The 26,511-nt window shown below is 51.4% G+C and overlaps 2 protein-coding genes across 5 annotated transcripts; one reads left to right on the forward strand and one right to left on the reverse strand.

Annotated features, from left to right (window-relative positions):
* Positions 1-273: 273 nt before the first annotated feature.
* Positions 274-20,505, reverse strand: CPSF7 (cleavage and polyadenylation specific factor 7). Of its 4 annotated transcripts, none has more exons than XM_077820901.1 (10): positions 20,461-20,505; positions 19,963-20,076; positions 10,555-10,773; positions 9,450-9,553; positions 8,755-8,900; positions 6,394-6,799; positions 6,004-6,122; positions 5,756-5,924; positions 5,391-5,564; positions 274-2,449 (listed from the first exon to the last, which is right to left on the reverse strand). In XM_077820901.1, exons 2-9 carry the CDS (start codon positions 20,014-20,016, stop codon positions 5,396-5,398), a joined length of 1,386 nt encoding a protein of 461 aa, XP_077677027.1. In that variant the 5' UTR covers positions 20,017-20,076; positions 20,461-20,505; the 3' UTR covers positions 274-2,449; positions 5,391-5,395. The 4 variants fall into 4 exon arrangements, with proteins under 4 accessions (XP_077677027.1, XP_077677028.1, XP_077677030.1 ...); XM_077820902.1 differs by lacking the exon at positions 20,461-20,505 and adding an exon at positions 20,410-20,454; XM_077820904.1 differs by lacking the exon at positions 20,461-20,505 and having other exon boundaries at positions 274-2,393; positions 19,963-20,135.
* Positions 20,506-20,523: 18 nt separating this feature from the next.
* SDHAF2 (succinate dehydrogenase complex assembly factor 2) lies at positions 20,524-23,354 on the forward strand. The gene is made up of 4 exons (XM_077820905.1): positions 20,524-20,615; positions 20,777-21,000; positions 22,071-22,180; positions 22,908-23,354. The coding sequence occupies exons 1-4, from the start codon at positions 20,586-20,588 to the stop codon at positions 23,036-23,038; spliced, it is 495 nt and encodes a 164-aa protein (XP_077677031.1). The 5' UTR covers positions 20,524-20,585; the 3' UTR covers positions 23,039-23,354.
* The last annotated feature ends 3,157 nt before the right edge of the window (positions 23,355-26,511 follow it).

A 26,511-nucleotide genomic window follows, 5' to 3' on the forward strand; every position in this document is an offset into this window, starting at 1 on the left:
AGGGCAGGGAGCTGCAGGCTGGGCTGGAGGCATACTTTAGAAGTGCAGGCAGCAGCCTTGGCTGGGGGTGGGTGTAGCTGGCCTAGTGTCCTTGGCAGCCTCCTATATGTCTGACCATTAAATGCTGGTGCTGGTTCTGAGGACTCAGCGCCTCTGAAAATCAGATCACAAGCAAGGTCAAGAATCCAGGAGTCCAGAGTCCCAAACCCTAGATCCCCATTTACAGTACCAATACCACCATGGCCCCAGAGAGAGAATCTTATGCAATGCAGGTTCCGTAAAACAGCTCACACCCCATTTATTATTTAAAATATTTTGTTACAAAAGGAAAAAAAAACATACAATGCAGTATAAAAGATTGACAACGTCATCAAGTTTATTACACAATTTCCAACCTATCAGAAAGAGACAAAAATCAAATCACCGAGAACTGGGGGAGGGGAATTGGGGAGTTGTTTTTTATTTTATTTTTTATCATCCCCCCCTCCCCCCACTATTCTGAAATAAACTAAAAATTTGTGTCATTACGTAAAAAAACAGAACACTCTCCTGTCAAAGGGTTTTCTGGTATTTTACACTTTTTTTTTTTAATGTCACCTCACTTTAAGTTTCTGTTTTTTGTCATTTTCTTTTAAAAAAAGACATCCAAAGCTGGCCTTTGCTCACTGATCACAGTTCTTATGGAGGTGTCACTTCACTTCACCAGCCTCCAGGCAGGCTGTGCACTCTCGGTCCCTGCCACCCTCTCTGATGTGCCCAGCTGGAGCGCGAGACCTCTGCTGGGGGGGATGGTGCCCAGGTTTTGCCCAGCTGTGTCCACAACTTGCCAGGAGGGCCACACTGAATGTCATGAAATGCAGCAGGTGGTTGCTGACCTCTGTCTCACATAAAGGTGCAGGCTCTGGAGACTACAGGTCCCAGCATGCAATGTGTTATAGCTTGAGCTAAGTGACTGGAGAACTGCATGCTGGGATGTGTAGTCTCCACAGGCTGCTGCTCAGATGCCATTGTGGTGCGACACATGCAGGCTGCTCTCTAGCCACCTGTACCCTACAGCATCCTTTACTCGAGGGAACATGGCTCCTTCCACACCACCTATCCCACCAGCCTTCGAGAATCACCAGCTGAAGGCTGTGGTGGAAATGGTGGTTATGTTTCCCCCGGCCCTTCAGGCATCGCACCGTTGGACACAATCAGCCCCATGTGCTGGAAGAGGCACCAAGGTGCCTTAGCTAGATGCAGACCAACTCTCAGCCACCCCAAACCCTTTGCTCACCATCACGCACCGTAGAGCAATAGCAAGCAGCGGTGCTGTCTAAAGAAACCCCCCACGCAGCACTCGAATGGGAGCTCCCATTCCTAGAGTGTTTATGAAGGGGCAGGATTCCCTAGCAGAGTTCTCCATTCCTGGAATCAATGCACCTCCCACCACCCAAAAAGGCTAAGCAACTCACAAGGTTATCAGTGGTTGGGCTCATCCAGCCAGCCCCCAGCCCACCCCATCTCCATCCACCGATATCACAACACTCAAGTCTCTGCCCATGCCGCTTCCTCTAAAACAAGGAAGGCAGCCTCTCTGGGAGGAGGCTGGCTCTGGAGAAACAGGTGGCTGGGGCTTGCGGTAGGGGAAAACATGAACTGGAACAGTTATTGCATGAGATCAGCATGGCGAGCCAGAGGTGTTGAGTTCAGCCGAGAGTGGCCACCTCTGTTCTGGACAAGCCCCCTAGAGGAGCCAGGGCAGAACGCAGAGGACTCAGAGGCGCCTACAGGAACGGCAACAGGGAGCAGAAAGACGTGATGGGAAGCAGCAGCCAGCCTGCTCTCCATGAGGCAGGGGAAAGAAGAAATGCTGTTATCTAAGCTGAGTATAATGGGCCAGACAAGCCAGACCTAGAACTGGTTGGGAGAAGGGATCACACTCCTCAGGAGAGCTCCCCAACACAGGACGAGAAGACAGTGCACCATGGGAGGGCATGGATACTGGCCCCAGTGAGCCAAGCAGGCCAGGCGGCAGACACCACGCAGGGATATCTGCGTCCCCACCTCCAACCCTCCCCAGCACACACGAGGGTGATGGATTCCCTTCCAGCTGTCCCCGGAAGGGCCACGGAGAGGAAGCAGCTCACAAGCTTCCATGGAAAAGCACCATTTCTCTTTGGGTCCGAGTATCCGTGGACTGGAGCACTCCCTGCTCACAGTGGCCCCGATGCTATCCCTCCCTAACTCCACGTCTTCCAGCATTTCCCCAGGAAGCAGCAGCAGCGAGTGTGGGTCCCGAGGCCACCATGTGCCAGCTGGAGTCCCGCAGGCGACGTGGCTTTCCCTGGGTGCCTGGAAGGAGCTGGGGGCAGTGGGGAGGAGAGGGGTGGAGCGGCCTCCGTCCTTCAGTCCTGATCGAGGTGAGGAGATATAAGTCCATTAAAAACACTTACTGCCAACCAAACTCCTGGAAGGGACAGAACAAGACAACAGGTCACACAGTCTCCCTGCTGCGCTGACCAGGCACTGATTTGCCGCCGATGCCAACTGCTCAGCAAGGGTCTGCCTGGGGCCCAGTCAGCCTCCCCCACTGGAGGCAAAGGCCCCCCCACGGACCTGCCTTTTAACATTTGTCTTCGTGCAAGTTTGGTGTTGACAGGATCAAGGTGCAGCATCCACGGCCTTGGAGAGGGAAGTCCTCCACCCCCAGGGCAGGCTCCACCAGGTGAGGTGCCTTGTCCCGAGACAGGCACTCCACCTCCCCGGCCCATTCTGGCCTCGGCTGAACAGCTGGGAATGCCAAGGAGGCCAATTCATGTCTAACAGATCGTGGGCTCTCCAGCGAGGACTCTTGTGCACTAGGAACCCGACTGAGATCAGCCAAACCTGCACAGGTCAAATCGCCAGAAGGTCATGACCAACCCAGGCTGGATTGGAACCAGTGACCTAGAGGGCAGTCATTTCACCTGGAATATTTAATGTACATTCCGGAATAAATCCTGCAAACCACACAGGTTCTGCTGAGAGGGGACTTGCCCCAGGCAGTTCTCTACACCAAAGGACGTGCTAACAAGACCAGGTTACACTGGGCAATTCTAGAATGTCTTTCAGCCGAGGATCTGAGCGCTTCACAAGGGTAATGGGTTAAGCCACAAGTACGTGGCAGGTAGACAAATACTACGGCCACTGGAGAGGGGCAGGGGGGACTGAGGCACAGAAAAGGGAAGTAACTTGCCAGAGTTCACTGTTAATCAGTGGCAAAGAAAGCTTGGCTCCATTCCCAATACCCCCTTTCTTTGCTTTAACTACCAGGCCCCCATCATGCCTGGACAATACTCACACTGGAAACATTTTGGGGTGGGGGACGAATGTTTAAAAGTATAAGGCAATCGTGGGTTTGAAACCCAGGGCTCCCCTGGAGACCAATGTTTTGATCTGGGTAAGAAACTCTCAGCAGCTGATCCAGTTGCAGTGGGGGGCCTCTCGGTCTTACCCTAGTACAAATCAGTAGTGTGTCGGGGTGCGGCAGTGCTCAGAGGAGAAGGCACTCCAGCAGTAGGCAGATCATTTAAGAGGCACCAGCCTATTGCCAAATAAAATCCTCACAGCTGCACAAAGAACGCAGAGCACTCCCCCTGCAACAGACTAAGGACACCGCCATCCTATGTCTCACCCAGAGGCAGCCCAACCAATGCACTGAGTCCCGCAGAGAGAACTTTCCCACACAGCAGGAACGAGACCAAAACACCGTGGTTCTCGAGAGGATACTGGAGGCTGGTCTGTAGTTCTAACGCTGCCCACCTCAGTACGGCTAGAGGTAGGGGAGGCAGCAGAAATCCTGGCATTATCCCACCTGCCCAGGCAGGATTGGGAGAGCTCCCATGGGATGTTATGTTTGCAGGGTTGATGCTTTGTAATTTCTGAGTCAGCTTGTTCCTTAGTGGTGGCCTCTCTCAGAGGAGAGCAGGGGCAGCATATGGGTCACGCTGCTGGGCTTTAGTCAAGACCTTCAAAGGCAATTCTAGTGGGTAGCTGTTTTTAATTCTTTAGGACTAAGTGCTGTACAAAAGCCCCGACAGAAAGCAGGAGAGGCTGTACATCTGGGTAGACACAGGGGAAACTGTGCAGTGCCCTCCATTCCCCGCACCCACCAAGTGATTCTGAAATAGTGGACTGAAAGGAGCTCATGGTCTGAAACTGGAAGCCCTGACCCATCAGCCCTAAGTTAAAAGGTTGCATGGCCCTCTCCAGTAGAGCTATAATAGAACCAGAGGGTTAGAAGGGACCGCAAGGGTCATCTAGTTCTAGTCTGACCCCCTGCCAAGATGCAGGATTTGTTGTGTCTAAGCCATCCAAGACAGCCTCTTTCGAAAACCTCCAGTGACGGAGCTTCCACAACCTCCCTAGACAGTCTGTTCCATTGCCCTACGGTTCTCAGAATTAGGAAGCAGATTTAATCTAAATCTGTAGTGCCATAGCTTGAACCCATTGCCTCTTGTCCTGCCCTCTGTAGCAAGAGGGAACAACTTTTCTTCTTTTTTTTATGGCAGCCTTTCAAGTATTTGAAGACCACTGTCATGTCCCCCCACTACTGGGGGGAGGGGGGACACACACATGCTATTGACTCTTCCATCCTAAAAGTCCAAGAAGCCACTTCTCCCCAGCCAAGCTACCCAAAACAGCAGAGCTCAATGTCCCGTGGCTCTGCAGATGGTTAACAGGAAGGGAGGATATTGCAGGGTGCTGTAATCAGCCAGTGAGGGACTCTGGCAGGCTAACCCCAGAAGGGAATTCCATAGCTGGAGGATACCTGACCAAGGAAAGCCCTGTCCTCACACTGCCCGCATTGAACCTAGAAACGAGGACAGAGTGCAAAGGGCAAGGAGCTCGCTCTCTGCTGTTCAGTGTGGGCAATGTGGGTTCACAGCCTACTACAGTTCAATCATGTGAAGACACAGGAAGGAGAGGAACGGAGCTGGAAATGACTCTGCTGATGCACATGAATAAGTAGCAGCACCAAGCTGGTTGCAGTTTCAGCGGAAAACCACCAATGAGGGACTTCAGTGCTGGTTATTCAGCAGCCATCAGAGGAGATATGGGAACATTCCCTTCTCTTCTCCCCTGGGGCTTTCCCTCTTGGAACACACGCTGCAGGCAATGAAAGATCATTTGTTGCTTGAGATCCAGAAGGCGGCCACTGTGTAGTTATGACACTAACTGGAGGGGCTGCCATGTTAGCCACGGAGAGTCAACTGCTAAAAGCCAGGGGAAATAGACTACGTAATGTCCAGTCTGCACCCCCAGGAGTTTGCCACGTCCCTCTAGGGGAAGGTGTGCCCCATTGGCAGCAGGTAGATGGCCCTGCGGAACAAGGGGGATAGAAGGAGCAGGGCCTCGGGCCAGCTCACCTTTCTCAGTGGTGCCGGTCCCTTTCTCTGTCCCTGTCCCGATGTCTCTCATGCTCCCGGTTCCTTTCTTGGAAATAGTCCTCGTGCCGATCCTCATTATGGAGTGGGTCCCGGTGCCTCCTGCTGCTCTCGCGGGACCGACTGGGCGACCTCTCCCGAGACCGGTGTCTTTTTCTGGAAGACAAGGCCAGGCGCTAAGTGTTTCCCAGGCCGTGCTCCCCTCCAGATCTTCAGACAAAGGGGCTGCTGCCTTCCACTCAGGTCTCCCCAAAGGGTAGTGAGCTGTGCCCCTCCCCAATCTCCACCAGAGGCCCAAGATGAGAACAAGGAGTTCTCCCCTCCTGCTCTGGTTGGCAAGGATTTACCTGGAGGAGCTGCTGCTGGCACCCATGCTGTAGGACTTGGCTTCGATCCCATGAAGACAATCCTTGAGGGAGGAGATGAGGACACGGCACCGCTCGTCGTTGGCTACGCGGGACTGTTTGATAACAGCGATGGCCGTGAGCAGGGTCTCTATGGCATCACTGTAATCCCCTGCAGGAGATGAGGAGAGGGGTGAGGAAAGGGACTGGGCAGGGAATGAGGACGGCAGGTGGCAGGGGGCTGCTGTTACCTGCGCTGGCTCCGGACACCGCTTTGGAAATGGCACTGCTGGAAATCGCTCGGTTCCTGTTCATAATCTCCTCAAACTCGGCTTCGCTCACCGGGGGAGGCAGTGGGCCTAGCTCTCGACTGCACAGAACAGAGCACACGCCTATCAGCTGGGCATGGAGAGACAGCTCCCACCCGCTGGAACTGACTCAAAAGGCGCTGAGGGTCAATGCCCACCTGGCAGAGCTTCCCAGGGGCAACCACCTGGCACCCCATAGCAACACCTTTTGCCCTCTTGGGGCTCAGTAGGCCAGATCTGGCTGACACACGGTGAGGACGGTGCTGCTGTCTCCTGCCCCCACAATTCCAGCCCATCCTTTCCAAGTCCAGCAGAGGCTAGAGCTGCTCTCACCTGCTGTGGTTATATGCTGCAGAGGCCTTGTAGGTGTCCAGCGGCGGGGCCAGCGTTGCATTTGGCGGGGGGAAGAAGGCAGGGTTAAGGTGCAGGGCAGGAGGGACAGCCCCTGGAGGTGGCACGGCCAGGTGGGGGGGCAGTCGAGGAGGAGGGGGCATTAGATGCTGGTAGTGGATTCCTGGCGGGGGAGGTGGCACTCCAAAGCTGGAGGAGAGAGGTGGCGGGGGAGGCATCGGGGGAGGGGGCAGGGCCATGAGGGGCATGGCAGCAGGGGGGCGGTTAAAGAAAGGCAGCACGGAAGGGGGCTTCTCCACACGAGGGGGCGGCACGGCATTCTCTGTCGGCGTGGCTCGGCCATCCATCGAATCCCAGGAGTCCCGGGAGTGAGCCCTCGGCGGCACCCCTGTTAGCCAGCAAAGAAGAGGAACGGCCTGTGAGCACAGGGGTGACTTTATCCATAGGAAAGCCACCTGAAGGGAGTTAGCTGGTGCGGCAGCCCCCACAAGCCCAGGGAAGGGGGAAGAAGGCAGGGCATGGAATGACCCAGTGACCGAGGGAGGGACATATCGTCCCCTCGACCCTGCACCAGCCCCTACCACACCTCCCCGCCTCGAGATTGGGGCACCTGTCTCCCACAGCCACACGCCTGATTTCAGAGGAGCCTGAGGTACCAAGAGAAAGATCCAGCCAGCCAAACGTAGCCTCCACTTCCACGGGCCTCAGCCAGGGCATGATTGCTCTCCACCAAGACATCAGGAAAGCTTCCAAGGCAGCACCCCGGTGGTGAACACAGGGGATGGAAGATGCAATGCAAATTGATTACCCGGGCAGAAGCCAAAAGCCTTGACAAATTGCAAGAGGCCGCAGCGGAGCACTGCATGAGTGAGAGCTTGCCTGTTTGTTGGTTAATACAACTGGTTTGGGCCTGCACAGCGGCAGAGACTGAAATCTTGCCAATACTTTAAGTGACTGTGACCCACAGAGTCTGCAATCCCCTAGGGGAGTGGATCTGGAAAGGGTTAACAGGATTATAAGGTGAACAAACTTAGAGGGACACAGCTTGGATCCAAAACTCTCATGGCTACCAAGTACTGGAGAGCAAGTAACCAGATGCGGACCATGAGGGAGTCTGAGTCTGAGGAGGTTAAATCAGCAGCAGACATGCAGATGTTGCTCATCTGCAGCTGTGGGGACAGACAGGACCTGAGGCTATGTCTGAAGAGTTTTGGGAACAAGTCAAGGGAGATTACTACTACAAGAAAACTTTCCCTTCTCTAGCCCCTTTCAGCCCAGAATCAAAGGGCTGGAGACACACTGAGCCCTTGCCTGCCCTGGTGAGCGGTCCTGTAACAGCCACTGATGCAAACCCCCTAGTGTACATGGTAAACTGCTATGAGCTGGCCCGGTTTCATTCAGGTAGAAGCTCCATTCATACCAGGCGTTGGTCAGCTCCATCAGGGTGAGCACAGCTACACCAATGGCTATAGCCAGGGCAATTCCCCAGTGCAGACAAAGCCAATAGCCTCACAACAGCCCTGTGAGGTAAGGGACAGAACAGAGGAACCTCTCACCTGCCACTGAAATGCAGCCACCTCCATGGCAGAAGGTGGCAGTGGTCTGACACAGCAGAACACTCCTTTTTGACAATTCAGGGTGGGCAATGGAAAATTTGGTGTTCCACTGCAACTGCCTGGGGCGTGTGAAGGCTACAGGACAGTCACTCAGTTGGAATTTGTCCAGAGCACTAGGGGGCAGTAATTCTCCTCTTACGAAACGTGCCATGGGATTGACTATGACCACAGGTGGCCAGTTTCATCATGTGTGTCCCTGGAAAGATGGCACCTCCAGCTGCACAGCGCCCCCTAGCCGGGGCGGGGCTGGGACACTGGGCCAGGCCATCAGACTGAGGAAAAAGGCCATTGTACAAGGCCCATGGTGAGGCCCCAGCTGGAGTACTGCGTCCAGTGTTGGGCACCTTACCTCCGCAGGGATGTACAAATTCTGGAGAAGGTCCAGAGAAGAGCTACTAATAGATATGGAGGGTCTTAGCTATGATGATAGGCTGAAGAGCTTAAGCCCATTCAGTTTGGAGAGGAGGAGGAGGAGGAGGAGGCTACGAGGGATCTTCGCAGTCTATGAGCACCTAAAATGGGATCATAAAGACTCGGGTCAGGATCTGATCAGACTTGGCAGCAACAGGAAAAACACGCAGAGACTCCTGGGAATTCAGCCCCCACCCCAGGGTTTTGGTTGGTTCAGGCCGCTGAAGCTCTGCTCAGGATCTCTAGGGCCCAATGGGAGTCTCCCCTTCCTCATGCACCCTGCGCCCCGCCCTGGTGGCGGGCCTGTCCCACTTACGTTTCCGAGCCTGTGCCTCGAACTGCGACAGGTTCTGCCGGGTGGCCAGTCTCACCTCCACCTTATCCCCATTGAGGATCTTGCCAGGCAGCAGCTCCAGGAGCTTGTGGACTGAGTTCTCAGAGGCAACTACCACCTCTGCATACCTGGGGGGAGCCAGAGAAAAGCAGATGATGGCAGACCAGTACCCCATCACATCAAGGGACCAAGCCTGCCCTCCTCCCCCCGACCACAATCTGTGGGGACAACCCAATGGGCAACCATGGATGCTTCAATTTACACCTCTCCCCATGGCCCAGGCAGCATAGAAAGCAGCAATCCTCACCTCTCGCTATGGACATCCATCTGCAGCTGAACCCAACCCACCACTGCAGGATAACCGGCATTCCTACATGCCTCCCATCAGCTCCCCATCACCTCTTCACTACCTCATCCTCTGTGCTTCAACACACTAGCTCCATTCACACAAGCACCTTTCAAGCCTCCACACAGCTCCACAAGAAGGCCTCTTGACACCCTGCCCAAGGGGAACAGGAAGGACGATCACGGTGACAAACCCATAGGAGAAAAGGTCCAGGGTCTCCCCCAACAGTGTTCTCTCTTTGGACTGGCCCACCGCCGGAAGACCCTGGGAATTCTCCCTCTGCGGACTGGCCCCATGCCAGAAGGCCTTGGGTCCCCCCCAGAGCTCTCACCCTTTGGATTGGCCATTGGCTCGGTTCTCCGCGAATTTCAGCTCCACCACATCGTAGACCCCCACTGAGCGAATAATCTGGATCAGCTGCTGGTCAGTTGTCCACTGAGTGAGAACAGGTAGAAAAGGACAGGGTTAGCAGCTGAGGCCCTATGGCAGGATCTCTGGGCCACACACCCTTGTTCCAGGACTAGCATTATCGATCATTCACCACCACCAAGGCTCGCCCTGCTCAATCTCCCCCTAGGATCTTTAGCATAGGCTCTGGTTTCTGACGCCACAAATGCTTTCAGTGGGAAGGCGATACAGCCCAGCCTAGTAACCCTAGTGTCTGGGAGCCACCAATCCCCAGGGAGGCAGCTGTAAATGACAGTCGTAAGATCTGGGGAAAGGCACCATGGAGAGCTGTGGTGATTGAAGGGCTCTGTCTACAGAGTTTGAGCAGCAGGGTAAGATTCCCCCACGAGCCACTCCAACTAACAGGCCTGGAGCAAAAAGGATCACAGGGGTTGTGGGGCAGAGCTCTGTCTCCAGGCCCATTCAGTCCTTGGCTTCTCTCAGGGACTACCAACAAAGGGGACAATTAGTCCCAACTGTGTCAGTGGCTTGTGTAGTGGGGACATCTGTTCTTCAGAGAGCCACCACCTCATGTCATATAAGCCAGCCCACAGCCACAAGAGCACATAAGCTGGCGCAGAGCCATCATTCTCCCACTGCACTAGCTCCGAAGCTGGAAAGGCTCTATATCCCAGTCCCATGCAGACCGCACCATGAGATCTCCATTGGCCACAGGTGGTCCAGGTCTCTGTTCTACCACACCTCACTAACTGTTTGATAGCACAGCCCTTGCAAGCCCAGGATGGGGCACTGGTTCAGTATTGACACAAAGGGAAGAGAGTCCCCTACACCACATCCCTTTCTATAGAACATGGGTTTCCTTAGAGGACCCCTATCCACGTACAGACCAACCTTGATTTCACTTCACTTGACAGTTACGATTGCAGCCCAGACTGCAAGCACTGAAGACACCGCATCTGTCCCCAGTAAGTGGAGGACAGTCATTACTAGGCCATGTGCTTCCAGCAGGCATCAGTGACCCGACTCACCCAGGAGAAGCTGCCCACATACACGGCAGCCCGTTTGTTGCGCAGGCCACTGTAGGTATACAGAATGGCAGGCGATTTGCTGTTTGGCTTGGGGGATTGCTCCTGGCGGATCTCGGTCGGTGCCTCTGAGCTGCTGGTGCGGCTTTCGGGTGGCTGCGAGCTTGCTGCTAGCACGTCGTCGTACAGATCCATCTGGTCAGCATTACTGAATTCGGAGTCCTAGGACACACAAGAGATCAGTGAGCATTTCTGTGACAAGCCCACAGGGCCGGTTTACCAGCTCGGCAACAATCAATCACTAGCCAGTCACGTCAAGGGAGAGGTTCCAGCAGGCTAGAGGTTTGTCCTGTCCAGTGCTTCTGATCTGCTGGGAGACAGCCCGTGCACCCAAGAGATTAAACGCCAAGGACAAAACAATCCTGAGAAGGAATCATTCTCTCCTGCCCAGACCGAGTTTCACTAGAACACCCACTCTCAGAAGCCAAAGGGAAGGAATGCTACTGGGCTGAGGTACCATGTAACAGGGACACTCCTGGTTCTTCAGCCTCTCTGTGTCTTCCACATCCTAAATCTGAATAATTATCTTGGGTATAACATTTTTCCTGCCTGGTTCAGACTCTAAGTGGCCTTGGGAAAGACTCGTTTCTCTACGTGTCTGCAAAGCTCCTGCCATAAATTTCAGACAACAAAGGAGTTCAATGACAGAGAGGACTTTTCTCATTGCCACCAACTCTCCCTGAGAACTTCAAATCCAGACTGGTTCTCACTAGCCCCACCTCCTCTGCCATGGAACAGAGACCACGATTCGGCCAACGCAGGAGGCACGGTGGAATGTGGCTCGCTCTCCTGTAGCTGTGTGGGCTCTGCAGCCTCATGGGAGCAGCTTGTGTGTCAGTGTGCAGATGTGACTCATTTGGGGGTCACAAAAAGGACAACAGTTTAGGACAGGAAGTGAAGAACGCTGCATCCAAATGAAACTATGGGGAGAACTTCCAAACGCAGAACGGAATCTGGCTAGGGCTACTCTTCTGATCACAAGTGGCCAGGGCCTCCATTTTACATCTGATCCTAGGGGCACTGATTCAGCACTCAGAGGAAAGAGCACTGCCTACTGCAGCATCTGGGCTTTCCTCTGCAGTCTCCTGGCCAGGCTTAACTTAGGAGACTTGAACCCAAGGTGGCATGAGGCTTTTGAGGAAGCAGTGCAATTAAGTGGGGGGCAATTTCCTCCTACTGCTCTTATTAGACTGTAAGCATTAGAGCCCTTAGCTTATCATTTTATCCCAGTTACTGTTACAACAAATGCTACGGTCCTTTCAAAACTCTTATAAAGCTATTTGCTTTACTGACACCCCGCAGCAGCAAGTGCCACAGGTTAATTATGCATTAGCAGCCATTTCATATGCTTGAAGTTAATTATCTTAATTCATCAAGTGCACTCTTGTTCTTGCACTGAGACAATATAAGCAGGAGTGTACATCCAGGATAGGCCAGAGACATGAGATCAGGCGGACAATTCCTTCAAGAAAGAGAGCCATTTTAAAGCTATTACACACATCTAAGGGCCTGCTCCTGCTCCTAATGAAATCAAGGATAAAACAGCCAATGAGTTCAGTTGGGCGGGATCTGACTTGATGCATCATTTCCAGGCTACAGTTCCTGGAAGTCCAGGAAGGTACATGCCTTAGTCCAGGGGATGGAATAGATGATCCCTAGTGCCTGGACCAGTCCAGCTCTCCAAGGAGGGGTGACCATCCTCCTGCCTTGGAACACTAACCCCACATTCCTATAGAAAGAAGTCTCCACAGTGGGACCTTTTTGGATACTTGGTCTAAAACTGGTCTAAAAATGCCCTCTTTCAATCTCCTTCCATTAGTCCTAGCTAGACCTTCCACCACTAATTCATCTTCAGATCCATGGCTCCTTGCAAACGGTTCTGACTTCCCATAGTCATCACTTAGCCAAGGTTCAAACATTTTTTAATCTTTCCTCACAAGTCAATCTCCCCAGCTCCTGGGCGTTTCTCCTGCCCTTTTCTGAACTCCTCCTCCCCCAATATATTGCCAGTTTTTCTATAACAAAGTGCCTAGAACTGAACTTTGTAGCTGGCATCCCACCACTGGAGTTGTACAGAGATTGTCTCCCTGCTTTGTAATGGGCTGTGCCTGTAAATGCCGTGCTGCAACCGCTGCTGGAATACTGTGTCCAGTTCTGGTGCTCACAGTTCAAGAGGAAGTTGATAAATTGGAGATGCTTCAGAGAAGAGCCACGAGAGTGATTAAAGGATTAGAAAACATGCCTTACAGTGACAGACTCAAGGAGCTCAATCTGCTTAGTTTAACAAAGAGAAGGTTAAGGGATGACTTGATCACAGTCTATAAGCATCTACATCAAGAATGACGACTGGCAAGTAATCGAGATTCACCCCTAGAAAGGGCTTTGAATGCAATCCACTGATTGGATCATCAGTACCCACACTATTAACCAGGTAATCCTGTGGCACGCAATGAGAATGCTGATCCATTCCTGCCGCAAACCGCTTTGGCAAGCTCCACATTTGATAAGAAGAGTAGTGACACAAGGAACAAATATTTAATAATGGGCTCTTCAGTCTAGCAGAGAAAGGCAGAACGTGATCCACTGCCTGGAAGCTGAATCTAAGACTAGAAATAAGCCATAGATTTTTAACAGAGTAATTAACCATTGGAACAATTTACCAAGGATCGTGGTGGATTCTCCATCACTGAAAATTTTTAAATCAAGATTGGATGTTTTCTGAAAGATCAGCTCTAGGAATTATTTTGGGGAAGTTCTCTGGCCTGTGTTGTACACCTGGTCAGACTAGATCACCACAATGGTCCTTTCTGGACTTCAAATCTCTGAATCAACAGCCAGAACCCCACATTTGCTACAATTCTTCAGTTGTGGAATCCACCACAGAATGTGTTTTCTCCACAGAAATCCCCTTCCTTTGCATTTATTCATGTCCAGCTGCCTTTTACACTGCCAGTGTCTCCCCATCCTTGTCAAAACACCTGCCCTCCAACCAGTCAATCATTAGCATACTTCCTAAAGTGAGGACTCAAGTCCCTTTTCTTTTTGGCTACTGTTGTGATAACAGGAGGAGGATTGCAGCTAGCATCCCAAAGCAGAGCCTATCTTATAAAGCCAGCCTCTTCCTTTCTTTATCTTTCAGTCACATAGGGGGAGATATTCATAGGTACAGATGGTGTTGGTTGCCTAACATCAGCAGAAAATGGGAATTAGATGCCCGCCTTTGAAAACCTCCCCCATGGGTTTTCCTCTTTAGTTTCTGCCTACACTATGTTGCTCTTTTCTATTAACCCCCTCTCCAATTTAATTTAATTTAACCAGGTGCTACTGTGTGCCACGCAAACCCCAGTTAATGGAATGCTAAGATGGTCTGGTTGCGCTTTCAACATCTGCCAGGAGACCAGAGCCAGGCCAAACTTGGTATTTCTAAGGTAAAAAGCAATCAGAACACTCCGACCTTTATAAAGCAACACCAAAGAGCAGGGGCTCAATGAAAGAAAACACCTCTGCAGATCAAACATCCTAAGGTCATCCCTGTGCCACTGCTCACCTCTCTCACAACACAATCCAAGCACAAGGCTGCAGGCTGCTTCTCAAATGCAGCATCTGGCAGGCAAGTCTCTTCTACAACCTCAGACACACAGGTGTAGCATTTTGTCATTTGTTTTCATTGCCATCAAAGTCCAGTGTATCATTACTGAGTTAGATATACCTATGTTGTATGCAGTGCTGTTATAGTCATGTTGGTCCTGGGATATTAGAGAGAGAAAGTGGCGGAGGTACTATCTTTTATTGGCCCAGCTTCTGTTGGTGAGAGAGAGAAGATTTCGAGCTTGAACAGAGCTCTTCTTCGGGGCTGGGAAACGTAATCAGTGTCACAGATAAATACAAGGTAGAGCAGATTGTTAAGCATAAGTAGTTAACATGTATTTCAAGGGACTATTCAAGGTGAAGTGGCTTGTTAACATCCTGCCAGTAACAGGGAGGAAAGGAAAGGAAAGGAAAGGAAAGGAAAGGGCGGGGGGGGGGGGGGGAAGCTGGGGTGCAGATAGTGGGTTACAGATTGTTGTAATAAGCCATAATAAGTCCAGTGTTTCTATTGAGCCCATGATTTTCAGTATCTAGCAAAGTTATACATTTAAGCTCCCAGGCTCATCTTTTGAAGGCGTTGTGCAGTTTTCCTTTCAGGATGAGGACTCATATTTTGATCATCAGGGTAGTCCCTACATAGGGCATACATTTTTGGGTGAGAAAAAAACAGCATCACCACTTTCATGGGTAATCGAGGAAGTTTCTTAGCCACAAAACTGAACAGTCCTAGATCTGCCTTCAAATTCTTGCTCTAGGCTAGATTTCATTATGAAATATTTATGAGATATATATAGATATATAAATATATTACTCTAGGCTATATTTAACCTGGGGTATATGTGGAGTTCCACTTAATGTATATTTTTCATACTTATGACTTGCCTGGAATCCTAAAGTACTAAGACAGGTTTCAGAGTAACAGCCGTGAAAAGGAGTACTTGTGGCACCTTAGAGACTAACCAATTTATTTGAGCATAAGCTCTAAGAGTATTTCTCAGTACTATAAACAGACACCTTATTTATATTGCAGTAGTGCCTAATAGTTCCAGGCCTGGACTAGGACCCCATTGTGCAAGGCACAGTGCATATACAGAACAAAGACAGTCCCTGCCTCCAAAGATCTGACAATCAAAGTAAGGAGTTGAGGCAGCTATGGCAATTTCCTGGAATAGCCTTGTGTAAAAGTTCATGTATTATTGTGCGCACAGGGGGGTGATGTGACAGATAAGAGACCTGGGCATTTAAAAGACTATACTGAAAATGTGCCAGACGCATATGGACTTTGGGGACAATAAGTGTGAAGTCGATTTCCTGGGGAATCCTTAGGGAGAGGTTAATGCAAATTCCCCACCTCCAGTTATGCAAAACCCCAGCCTTTTGAAGCTCCATCCTGAACAGATTTCAGAGTGGTACTTTGTGTTAGTCTGTATCAGCAAAAACAACAAGGAGTCCTTGTGGCATCTTAGAGACTAACACATTTATTTGGGCATAAGCTTTCGTGGGCTAAAACCCACTTCACCAGATGCATGGAGTGGAAAATACAGTAGCAGGTATATATACACAGTACATGAAAAGATGGGCGTTCTAAGGTGCCACAAGGATTCCTCGTTGTTTTTACCCTGAACAGAGGGTCAGTGTCTGCTGATTACCCATTACAGCAGGCCAAGATCAAAGGGCTGAGCTGTATAAAGAAACAGCTGATCTGCCAGCACCCAGTTCTGGATTTTTAAGGACTAAAATCTATCAGAGCCCTGGGTGGGAGTTGGGGGTGCCCTCTGGTAAGCTTCTGAGCAGTCATGTAATGTTTTCTTATTGTTTTAATAGGTTTTCTCTGTAATACGTTTTAAGAATAAATGTAGAAGGAGCTGCATGGTAACTTATAACTGCTGGCTATACGCCGGCCACAGGTCTTCAGAGAGACAGCAGAGCACAGGCGCTGTTCTTCTTAGGAAGTCTGGCTTGCTGTGGATATCACAGTGCAAGGCGGGGCGCTCTGCAAATTAAACTGGGTGCCCCACAAAGGGGAAATACAGATACAGTTGCCCTGACCCTTTGACATGTGTCTCTAAAGTTGCAGCAAAGAGCAGTAAGATGCACTGCATTCCGTACAAAAGGAAGTACCAAGATTGCAAGGTTAGACAATGTGAAGTTGGGAAATGCCAGTTAAGGTTCTACACAAGCCCTTCTCAAAAGCAAGAGCTATTTCCAAGCCAAATTTCCATTTTCGGCCCCCAGCTATTTCAGTTGCAGAGGTGATTAAAAAGGTTACAAGAATTTTAACAGGGAAAATATTTTTGTACTCATTCTCAAAAACTGCTCAGCTGTTTCTGTTTAAACTCCTCCTCCACCCCCAACAAAGTCACCTTTGTACACAGACCAAGCCTGAAAGGTGAGTTTCAGAAAGTTACAAGTGCATAAGAATAGGGGGTTGGAATGGAAACCATTCTGAAGCCTTAATTATGCTATTTGCTGCCGCTCCAGCTATAAATAATCAAAGATCTTCCCAAGGTTTGTTCATTTTTCCATCTCACCCCAATATTGTCTTTGCCATGAAGAGAACTGGCTTTTCAGGGCCTTTCCCCACATTGCCATGCGCTGGCTGTAAAAGACTACCTTTGTCACCTCATTCAGTAAGACAAAGAGAGCACTTTACAGCCCATCCCCACCTGGAAAGTATGGCAACAATGTTCTGCAGCTAAGATCTCCCTGCTGCAACTCAAATCCGCAACCGTGTCTATTTGAACCTTGCAAGGACTGAGCCCTTGACTAATCGTATATTGATTAAGTGGTGCATTTTTAGATTTAATTACAATCTTGTGCTCTGGAATTATTTTGTGAACAAATAGCTGCAGTAGAATTTTTACTTTGTCACAGGATGTAAAACTAATCACAGGACTCAGGAGTAGGGGTGTCCTGCCACAGAATTGAGCTCCACCATGCAGCAGGATACAGAAGGCCCAACTCACTAGCCACTATTAGGGCTTGTCTACACTTACATTTTATAGCACTCTAATTTGCTGGCTCAGGGGTGTGAAAAATCAGTGATTGTGCAGCAAATTTGAGTGCTTTAAAGCGCTAGTGTGGACAGGCTCCGAGTGCTGGGAGAGCGCACACTCACACTTCAAAGTGAAGTGCTTTGAAGTTTCTAGTGTAGACATAACCTTAGAGACAGAAGGTGAACGAGGTAATGTCTTCTAGTGGCGAACACTTGTCTCTTTCACCAACAGAAGTCAGTCCAATAAAAGACAGTATCTCACCCACCTTATCTCTCAAGATCTGTGGACCAAAACAACCACAACACTGCAAACTACCCACAATCACGCCACAGCCTCTTTCTCTTAGCACTGTTGCTTTCTAGGTTTCTTCCTCCCATTGAAAATGAAATTCCATGGCCTTGGTTATGCAGGTGGTTAGACTAGATGGATCATAATGATCACTTCTAGACTTAAAAACTACAGCTATTCAGGTATGTGGGAGATGTTTTATCCGTGAATGTTTTTATCATGCGGTTTACTTCCAGAGAACCACTGAAGATGTTGAGTAAGACCATGTCCAATACAGATTTTTTTCTGCATCCAGTAAACATCTTCCTCCCAACTCAATACATTGCCTTTTATTACCATTCTTGGTTTCTGCTTTTCCAGCCACTTCTGAAGCCACGTGAAAATACTCAGAGCCAATCCAAACCTGGATAATTACTGTGGCACAGTAAGTGCTTTAAAGTCAAAACAACAGAAAGCCAACAAATGAGAGGGGCTTGATTTTTTTTCTTTATAATTCCATGATGCTTACACTGCTCATATCTCTGCTATCCTTCAAGATGTTTACAGACTTTTATTTTAATTAGGAACTGATAGACCTTCCAAACAGTAATTGCCAGGGTCACTCTTTCTCCCTTTTCTGAAGATTGGTAGCACATCTCCTTCCCCAGGGCTTTTCAAAATAATCGCCAATGACTCAAGAAATTTGTTAGTCATTTTCCATTACTCTAGAATGCCTGTAATCCTGATAGACTAATTTGCATATGTTCATATTTTCCAAGTTCTCTCATACCTACTCTTTAACAACAGCTACTCAGTTCTCATACTACTCAACTGTCCAAAGCTACTTTCTTGATTTTGCTTGTTAAAGGTTAACTGCAAGGAAAATAAATTAAGTATATTTCTGCACTGAACTGTTTCAATGGCCACATCCCAGAATGTAATTCTGACCTATCATTATAGCATGGGATCCAGTGAGACTTGAATAACCATGCTGTACTCTAGGATGCTTTCAGTCAATCAGAAAGTCCCAAGCGGATTCCAAAAAAAGGTAAATGGTTATTTTAAAGTTAAAACTGCTTTCAGTGGGGGATGAAGCCAGGCTATTGGGGGTCATACAGCACAGAAATACCATAATTTTTATGCAGTTCTTTTAAAGGTAAGATTTCAGAAAGGCGTTCAAGATATCACCCATTTAGAACCATCCTCAATTTCATCCTCATTTAATGCATCTACTTCCAATCAAGCACTACTATTTCTCCCAGGATACCTGTAAAAGTCTCTCACATTTCCCTTAACACCCATGTCATGGTTAACATTCTTTTTTGCCCGTGTTAACTTTTCCCTCACGGCTCAACTTCTGGTATAGTCTCATTTGGTAACCTCCCACCTTTTCAGAACAGGAGTTTATTGCCTTCAAATTTCTGTTCAACCCCTCATGAGACCACACTGGCAGTCTCTTGTTCTTTGCATTTTGCTCCTGAAAAGTAATCAAGATTGATTGCAGTTTCCTGTCTAAAAATCTCTAACCTTCTTCCATGATCTCAGACTTAGCACTTCCGTAGCATTTTCATCTTCAAGGAGCTGAACTTGCTTCCATTATACCCACCTGTCCAGACTTTTTAACTCTCCAAAATTTGCTTCCATGAAATCTAATACATTTGGACCACTGCATTCATGTTCCTTACTACATAAGCTACCTTATTATTCACACATTCACAATAATTTTCTTCTTGTAAATCCAGGATAGATTTTCAGTTCCTGGTATCATCAGGATAATTTCTTTGTAATTTAGGCACCTCTCTGATAATACCCAGTTATTCAAGCAGCTACAATTCCTTAAGAGCTCAGCATCCTGAAGTCCTGAGTACCCTAAATCAGATTGTGTTCATGTGTCTGTAGTCGCAGAGAGATCTCTAGTAGTTGCCCCATCTAGCTCTCTTCTGGTTTCATTTCCTGTCTCTTACCCTCATGTTTTGCAGAAGAGGATGGCTAAATTCCCAATCTGTTGTATCCATCTCTTCTCCAACAACACAGATCTCCCTGTCTTAAAGGACATTTCAGTCCAATAGGTACTGCCCACTTCTTTCTCCCTATTGCCCACAGATTGTAATCAAACAAGCACTCGCTCCAGCTGAAAAAAAACATCCCAGCAGATTCCAGTCATGGACCCAGATAATGACTTAACAACACTCCCCCTCTTTGCAGGCTTCCCATGCTCTGTGGGGATTTTCAGAGCCACCCTTCAGCACCATAATGCTCCTCTGCTGGCACACAAGCCCCATCACGTGCCTTTACCAGACGGGTAGGAACCAGATTCCACCTGTGGTCCCTTGCAGCCTACTTCACAGCCTCCGAGTCTCAGGAGTTTAATATCCTCCGCAAGGGGGGGGGGGGGGGCTCACCTTCTCCAAATAGCCCCCCCCCAACTCCATGAGACTTCCCAGCAACTCTCTGCAAATCCCCGCCGTGATGGGGGGTGGGGCTTTCACTCGCCGCTCACCTGGTTGAACTCTTCGTCGGCGTAGATATCGATCAGATCCACCCCCTCGGACATATTTCCAGCCGCGGCGGGAGCCAGAGCCCGGGGGCACAGGAAGGAAGGAGGTGCGGTGCACTGCGGGGAGAGGCGGCTCAGTAACACGGGCCGGCCATGTGCGCCCGGCCTGAGTCTACACTCCCTCCCTCCCTCCCTCCCTCCCTCCGGACCTACCCGCCCCGGCTCCCCCACATCTGCCCACCCGGCTCCCCCTCCCCCGCTTAGATCTACCGCCCTCCCCACGATCGCCCCGCCAGCTTCACCCAACCCCCCCGGGAGAGCGGGGGCCCGTCCAGCGCTCCCACCGCCTCAGGGCCCGGCCGACCGGCCCCCCCGCCCCGCGGCCCCGATCCCCCCCCGCGCCGGCCCCACTGCGTCGAGTCACCGGGGGGGGCCCCGCCGACCCGTTACCGCGCAGGGGCCCAGCGTCCCGAGCAGGCCCGAAGCGCGCGAACCGCTCACCGCCACAGCCAGCGCCGTCACGCCACGCCCCTTCCGCCGCAGGACACGCCCCTTCCGCCCCCGCCCGCCGGGACCGGGGGTACCATAGAGAGGCCGGAGTAGAGCGGCTGGGCCCAGGGAGCGGGATGGCGGCGGCAGCGGTGCTGGGGCTTCGGGTGAGCGGGGCGAGTTTCTGCGGGGGAGGGGCAGAGCCTGGGGCACCACCCCCGCCCCAGGTGGGCGCCCTGCGGGGTGTCGGGCTGGGGGCGGGTCACTACGAGGCAGCCCCGCCCCCGCCTGGGCCCCGGCTGCCCTCACGCGCCCGCTCTCTCGGCAGCTCCTGTCTCTCTCCGGACGGGCTCTCCGCGCCCCCCGCCCGAGCTCGCTCCCCGCCCGGCGCGGCTGTCGGGGCGGCTCCCCGGCCGACTCGCGGAAGGACCTGCTGGAGATCCCCTTGCCCCCCTGGCAGGAGCGCCCCAGCGAGCCGCTTCCGGCCAAGAGAGCCCGGCTCCTGTACGAGAGCAGGAAGCGAGGCATGCTGGAGAACTGCCTGCTGCTCAGGTAAGGGGGGGGCCCCGCGCGGGGATGCCCGGATCGGGGTCTCCCTCTGGCTGGCTACGTTCCCTGGGTGGATTCGCTTCCTGCCCCCTTCTTTGGGGAAGGCATGAGGGTCTCCGTCTCCCCAGCAGCTCTCCTGGCCCTCCTTGGCTCTGCCAGGCTTCCCCATTCCCCCGCGGCGGGGAACCGAGTTCGCCTTTAGGTTCCGTGCCGGGTCCCGTGCCGTTCAGTGTAAGTAGCGACCTGCAGGGCGAGGTCACAGACACACAGAGGCCACGAAGTGACTGAGATTAGTCAGGCTACAGGGGGCTGCGTGGAACTTCAGCGAGCCCGAGCCCAGCTAGGGGAATGGGCAGCACCATGGCAGGTGAAATTCAGTGCTGCTAAAATATTCTAATGCTGTCCTGTACATCAGTAGTGCAGCCTCAGCTGGCTAAGGCATGCTGTATTGTTACCCCGTCTCCGAAAGGGTATTGCCGAAAAGAGATGTTTGAGAATGATCAAGGACCTGGAAAAACTCTCCTACAAAGAGAGAAAGAAAAGACTGAGATTATTGTCCGAAAGCAGACCAATAAGAGGAAACATAAGTTGATAAAACAATGACTGGTCTAGACAAGCAAGGTTGGGAGCTTCTGTTCTCCCTGTCGCATAACAAGCACAACGGGACAGTCAATTAAATAGAAGGATGGGAAGTTCAGAAATAATAAAGGCGAATCCTTTTCACATGGTGCCTAATTAGCTCGTGGAACTCCCTACCACAAGAAGTTAGTGAAGTCAGGAACAAGGTAAGATTCCCAAGTGACCTGACATTTCTATGCATAATTAAAATATCCAGAGTTATAATTAAGAATAACCAATGTTGTTAGGGATATTAAATCTCATCTACAGTGTTAAGCAGATCTTTAACTACTAGAGACCTGGATGAGCCCTGCTTGGGGGTAGATTATCCCACATCTGCCTGCTGCTGGCACTGGCCAGTGTCATACAGGATGCTGGGCTGGACGGACCCTGGCTGTGAGTGTGACAGTTCCTATGTTCCTCATGCTTCCTGGTTTCTCTCTCACGTCACTTAGCCTCTTTGCAAAGGAGAATCTGAACAGCATGACCGAGCGGCAGCTGAACCTCTATGACCGTCTGATCAACGAGCCCAGCAACGACTGGGATATTTACTACTGGGCAACAGGTACTGAGTGCAACAGGGCACTCTTCAGGGGAGGCAGTGTGGCCTAGAGGATAGATCAGTGGGCTAGGGCTCAGGAGATTTGGGCTCTATTCCCAGACCTGCCACAGGTCTGCTGGGTGACTTTGGACAAGTCACTTCCCCTTCCCCATGCCTCAGTTTTCCCATCCACAAAATAAGGTGATGATACTGACCTTTGTAAAGTCTACAAGAGCTAGGTATTATAACTGGTCCCTGGCCCCTGTCTCCTATGATGAGATGGAGCAGGAAGCTTTCTGGGATGATGAGTGTGTCTCAGCTCACCTGGGCTTCACATGCAGCAATATACAGTATGGGGATCAGAATAGCAACTGCAGTGACTCTTGCTCAGAAAATGTCTGCGGCTTCCAATGCTCATGCTTCAAGGCACAAGATGATCATAAACTGGGGGCAGGAAAGAATTCCCCTATACTGCATTAATTGAATGGGTGTAGAGTTTTACTCCCTCTATATCCTAGAGCTGTTTGCTGACAGCTGAGATGCGTCTCACTGGGAGAAGTGGTTAGCTGCTCTGACCTGAGTTCCCATGGTATTTAGTGAAGCAGACTTGAAAGAGGCACTACAACTTTAGAGGGATATGAGACGGGGTTCAGTGTGACTCCTGATTGGCTGCACAAAGATGTGAAGCTGATGACTCTGAGAAATGGGGTTGGGAGTGCTGTGTCTCAACCTGTGTCCTTTCTCCCTGAAGAAGCAAAGCCCACTCCGGAGGTGTTTGAGAATGATGTCATGGTGATGCTGAGAGAGTTTACGAAGAACAAGAACAAGGAGCAGAGGCTGCGGCAGCCGGACCTGGAGTACCTCTTCGAGCCCTCACGCTGAGGCACCCTGTCTGCTCCAGGATCATCTTCTCATCCCTGGCAGCAGAGGCTGAGGTGCCTAGACCTATTTGGCAGCCTGCAATGCTGAGGTCCTGGCTCCTGGAATCCTCCACCCGGTGGTTGCTTCTACCCAGGTTTCCAAACCCCACCGAATAAAGTTTCAAGCACTATCCCTGACTAGGAATTTCTACGTGGAGTTGTCCCACTGTCGTACGGGTTCAGCAGTCCACCTCAGAAGTGGCTGCATTTCAGTAGCACTGTATGTATATAGCTTGTAGAGCATCTTGGTGCAAGAGAAATAGAAGGTGATAGTATTATGACAGTGTGCTTTGATTCCTTGTGAAATTCCTCTTGTTGTTTGACTGTGGAGGCCTCTCTGATGGCTACAGCCTCTCCATTAACCATTCCTTGTAAATCCTTGTGGCCAGGGCCCACCAATGGGTAAATTCAGTGTAAAGGGTGGGGCGGGGGGGGGGGAGAAGATAGACCCACTCAGCAGGAAGGGTATCCACCACACGCTCTTCCCCAGCCTCCTGTTTAAAAACACTTGCTCCAGAAGGAGAACAGCAATGCTCAATCCCATGTGATGACTGATTACGTGCCCAACCAACCCCACAGGCTGAAAACGATTTGCTTAAACTGAGCACACTCCAACCTTTTCCAACAGTGAATCCTGTGCGATTATTTTTTGTTGCAGAAGCACCTGGGAGTTGCAGTCATGCTCCAGGCCCCCATTGTGCTAGGGATTGTGCAAACACAGACCAAGTGGGCAGTTCCTGTCCCAAAGAGCTGCCATTCTAGACAGTGTCTCTTAGCTTCTCCCCTCCTGCTGGTGTTCAGATTGCATCCCTACAGCAATTGCTGCTGTGGGAAAGATGCTACGAGTGGGTTTGAAGAGTTTAGCTTCATTTATTGCCATGTACCATAGAATATTAGGGTTGGAAGGGACCTCAGGAGGCCATCTAGTCCAACCCCCTGCTCATTGCAAGACCAATCCCCAATTTTTGGCCCAGTAACCCTAAATGGCAAGGATTGAACCCATGACCCTGGGTTTAGCAGGCCAATGCTCAAACCACTGAGCTATCCCTCCCCTGAAAGGGGAGCAAAGGAGCTGGAAAGGAGGAGGGAGGGGTCTCAGGATGCACTTGGCCAGGCTGCCATCTCTCTCTTGTGTTATCAGTAAGGCCCTGTTAAATCACGGTTTCAGGGATTGCATTGAAATTAACCCAATATTGTGATTTTTCCAGTAGAGGGGGGAGACTGAACGGGGGATGAAACAACTCTCAGTAATGGATGCAGGCTGGGCTGGTTTCACCAAATGACACTGACCATCCAGCCCAGGCTGTCGTTACAGGTGCCCACCTGGCCAGCAGGGAGAGGGGGGCAGTGCTGACAATGCTGCAGTTAGGAGTCCTGGCCCAGCAGCAGGCCCAGGGGAGACATGGCAAGGGCTGAGCCCAGGATCTGCCACTGGGTGCATGAGATGGTGTGTGAGGGAGGGGGTGAAAAGATGGATTCCAGACTCCCCTCCACCTCTTTGCAAGGGTACGGCCCCCTTACACACTTTGTTGTGTGCCAAGTGCAGATCCTAGTCTCAGCTCCTGCAGTGTTTCCCTGGGCCTGCCAGGGGCTGCTGTAGGTTGAGAGAGCCCAGGGCTCCTAATCGCCATGTGTTGCTGATGCCGTCCCCTTCTCCCCACCAGCAAGGCAGGGAGCCGCAGCTGGAGCCTGGACCGAGATGGGCTTGGACAGCTGGTGCCATGTGGTGAAACAGCTGCACCGGCTCACCACCCTACCTTGCTTCCCAGGGTAGGACTGACCTGTCACCAACCCCCATGAGTAGCTGTGGCTTCAGGCGGGAGGTTGAAGCCAGGATGCCTGCTTCTACCATCCCATGGGGAAAATTGCAGCAGTTTGGGGCAGGGAAAGGGGAGTCTTGGCAGTCGTGCCTGTCCCATGAAATTCAAACATTGAGCTGTGACAAACACCCTGCAATTTATGCAGGGCTTTAGCTACAGTGGCCAGGCCTTCATTCCTCCTTTCTTCTTCTCTCTTCCTCCTTTCCTGAGAGCAGCTTCTGCAATGGGGAGACCTAAGGTGCTGGCCAGGCTTTCAGAGCCCTGGGGTGGTGAAGGGAAGAGGTGGGGGCTGACTCTGGATAGCTGGAAACAGTAGGTTTTTAGGTATCTCATTGTTACAGGAAGGGGGATGGGTCCTGTCATTTCATTGCAGGGCAGAGAAGTGGGCAGAAGACAGGACCTGTGGCTGGTAGGAAGGGTGAAGCAGGGACACATAGCAACTGATCTGTTCCCTTGAAAGATTCCCAGCTCAGTGTCTTTGAGACTCAGCAGGAGCTGTACCAGAATCAAGGGAGATTAACCTGAGCTGAAGTACCAAGGAATGGCCATGTGGTGTTGCTGCCTCCTGAATGCTGAAGGGCTGGGAGCTAAGCAAGGTGAAGGCTCCCCTGGGTTTGCTACCTGATGACCTGGCCAGTCCCTCCACTCTCAGCCAAGCGTCCTGTGGCTGTATCTCCTTGCCCCTTGCTTTCTGTCTGCCTAATGCAGTCGCCTCTTACTTTGGCCACAACCACACTGGCTGCTCTCCGTGCCTCTGGTAATGCTGGGACATGTATGCAGTGGGTGCTTGTGTACTCTGGGCACCTGTACCTCTGTAGTGCCCTCTGTGTGGCTCAGGAGTATCTGGGCTGGGTGGGCCTTATCAGCCTGTGCTGCGATCAGGCAGCAGGGCTGGAAATCCCTGCAGCCCTGGGCTGGGATGTTGGCCCACATTGTAAGTGCTTGTAGAGTGCTTGTAAATTGCTTTGAGATCCCCGGGGGCCTCAGCTCCTTCCTGCTGGAAGCTGTCCTGTTTCTCCAGCCAGTTGCTAGGTGCTGGTCGCTAGGATACCAGCTGTGACTGGGCAGGCCTGCACGTTCCTCCAGTGAGCTCCTAACCCTGCCCAGTGCCTGCCAGGACCTTGCCAGAGCCTCGCCTGGGGCAGGTAAGGGGGCAGTGCCGGGCGGGGGGTGAGCAGAGCTGGGAGGTGGCAGAGCAAGTGGGGGAAGCTGCCCATGTGATCCCTCTGTCCCCAGCCCAGATAAGTGTGGCTCAGCCTGTCCCTGCGGGATTGACCCTCAGCGCTGAGAGGGGACGGCTGGCTCCATGGTGTCTCTGCTGAGCGTTCCAACAGAAGGGGCAGCCAGTGGCAATACCCATGATGGGTTTATACTGCTCACTGAGACCCCCCACCCTCCCCCAAGGATCTGAACAGCTATCTGCCTATGTGCAGCCTGGGGTCAGATGGGAGCCAGTGGAGGTGAAAGACCCTGAATTCCCTCTGTTGGGCCAGCCAGTGTCCCTTTTTATGGCCATTGGACTTGGCTGACGGTGGAAGAGCAGGGGCTGCTGGCCCAGCCACACGTGCTGGAGCTGGGCTGGATTCAGTGGTATGGCAGGGCCCAAACTGGCCTA

Source organism: Eretmochelys imbricata, chromosome 6, assembly GCF_965152235.1.
Source record: "Eretmochelys imbricata isolate rEreImb1 chromosome 6, rEreImb1.hap1, whole genome shotgun sequence".
In the NCBI taxonomy this organism is placed as follows: domain Eukaryota; kingdom Metazoa; phylum Chordata; order Testudines; family Cheloniidae; genus Eretmochelys; species Eretmochelys imbricata.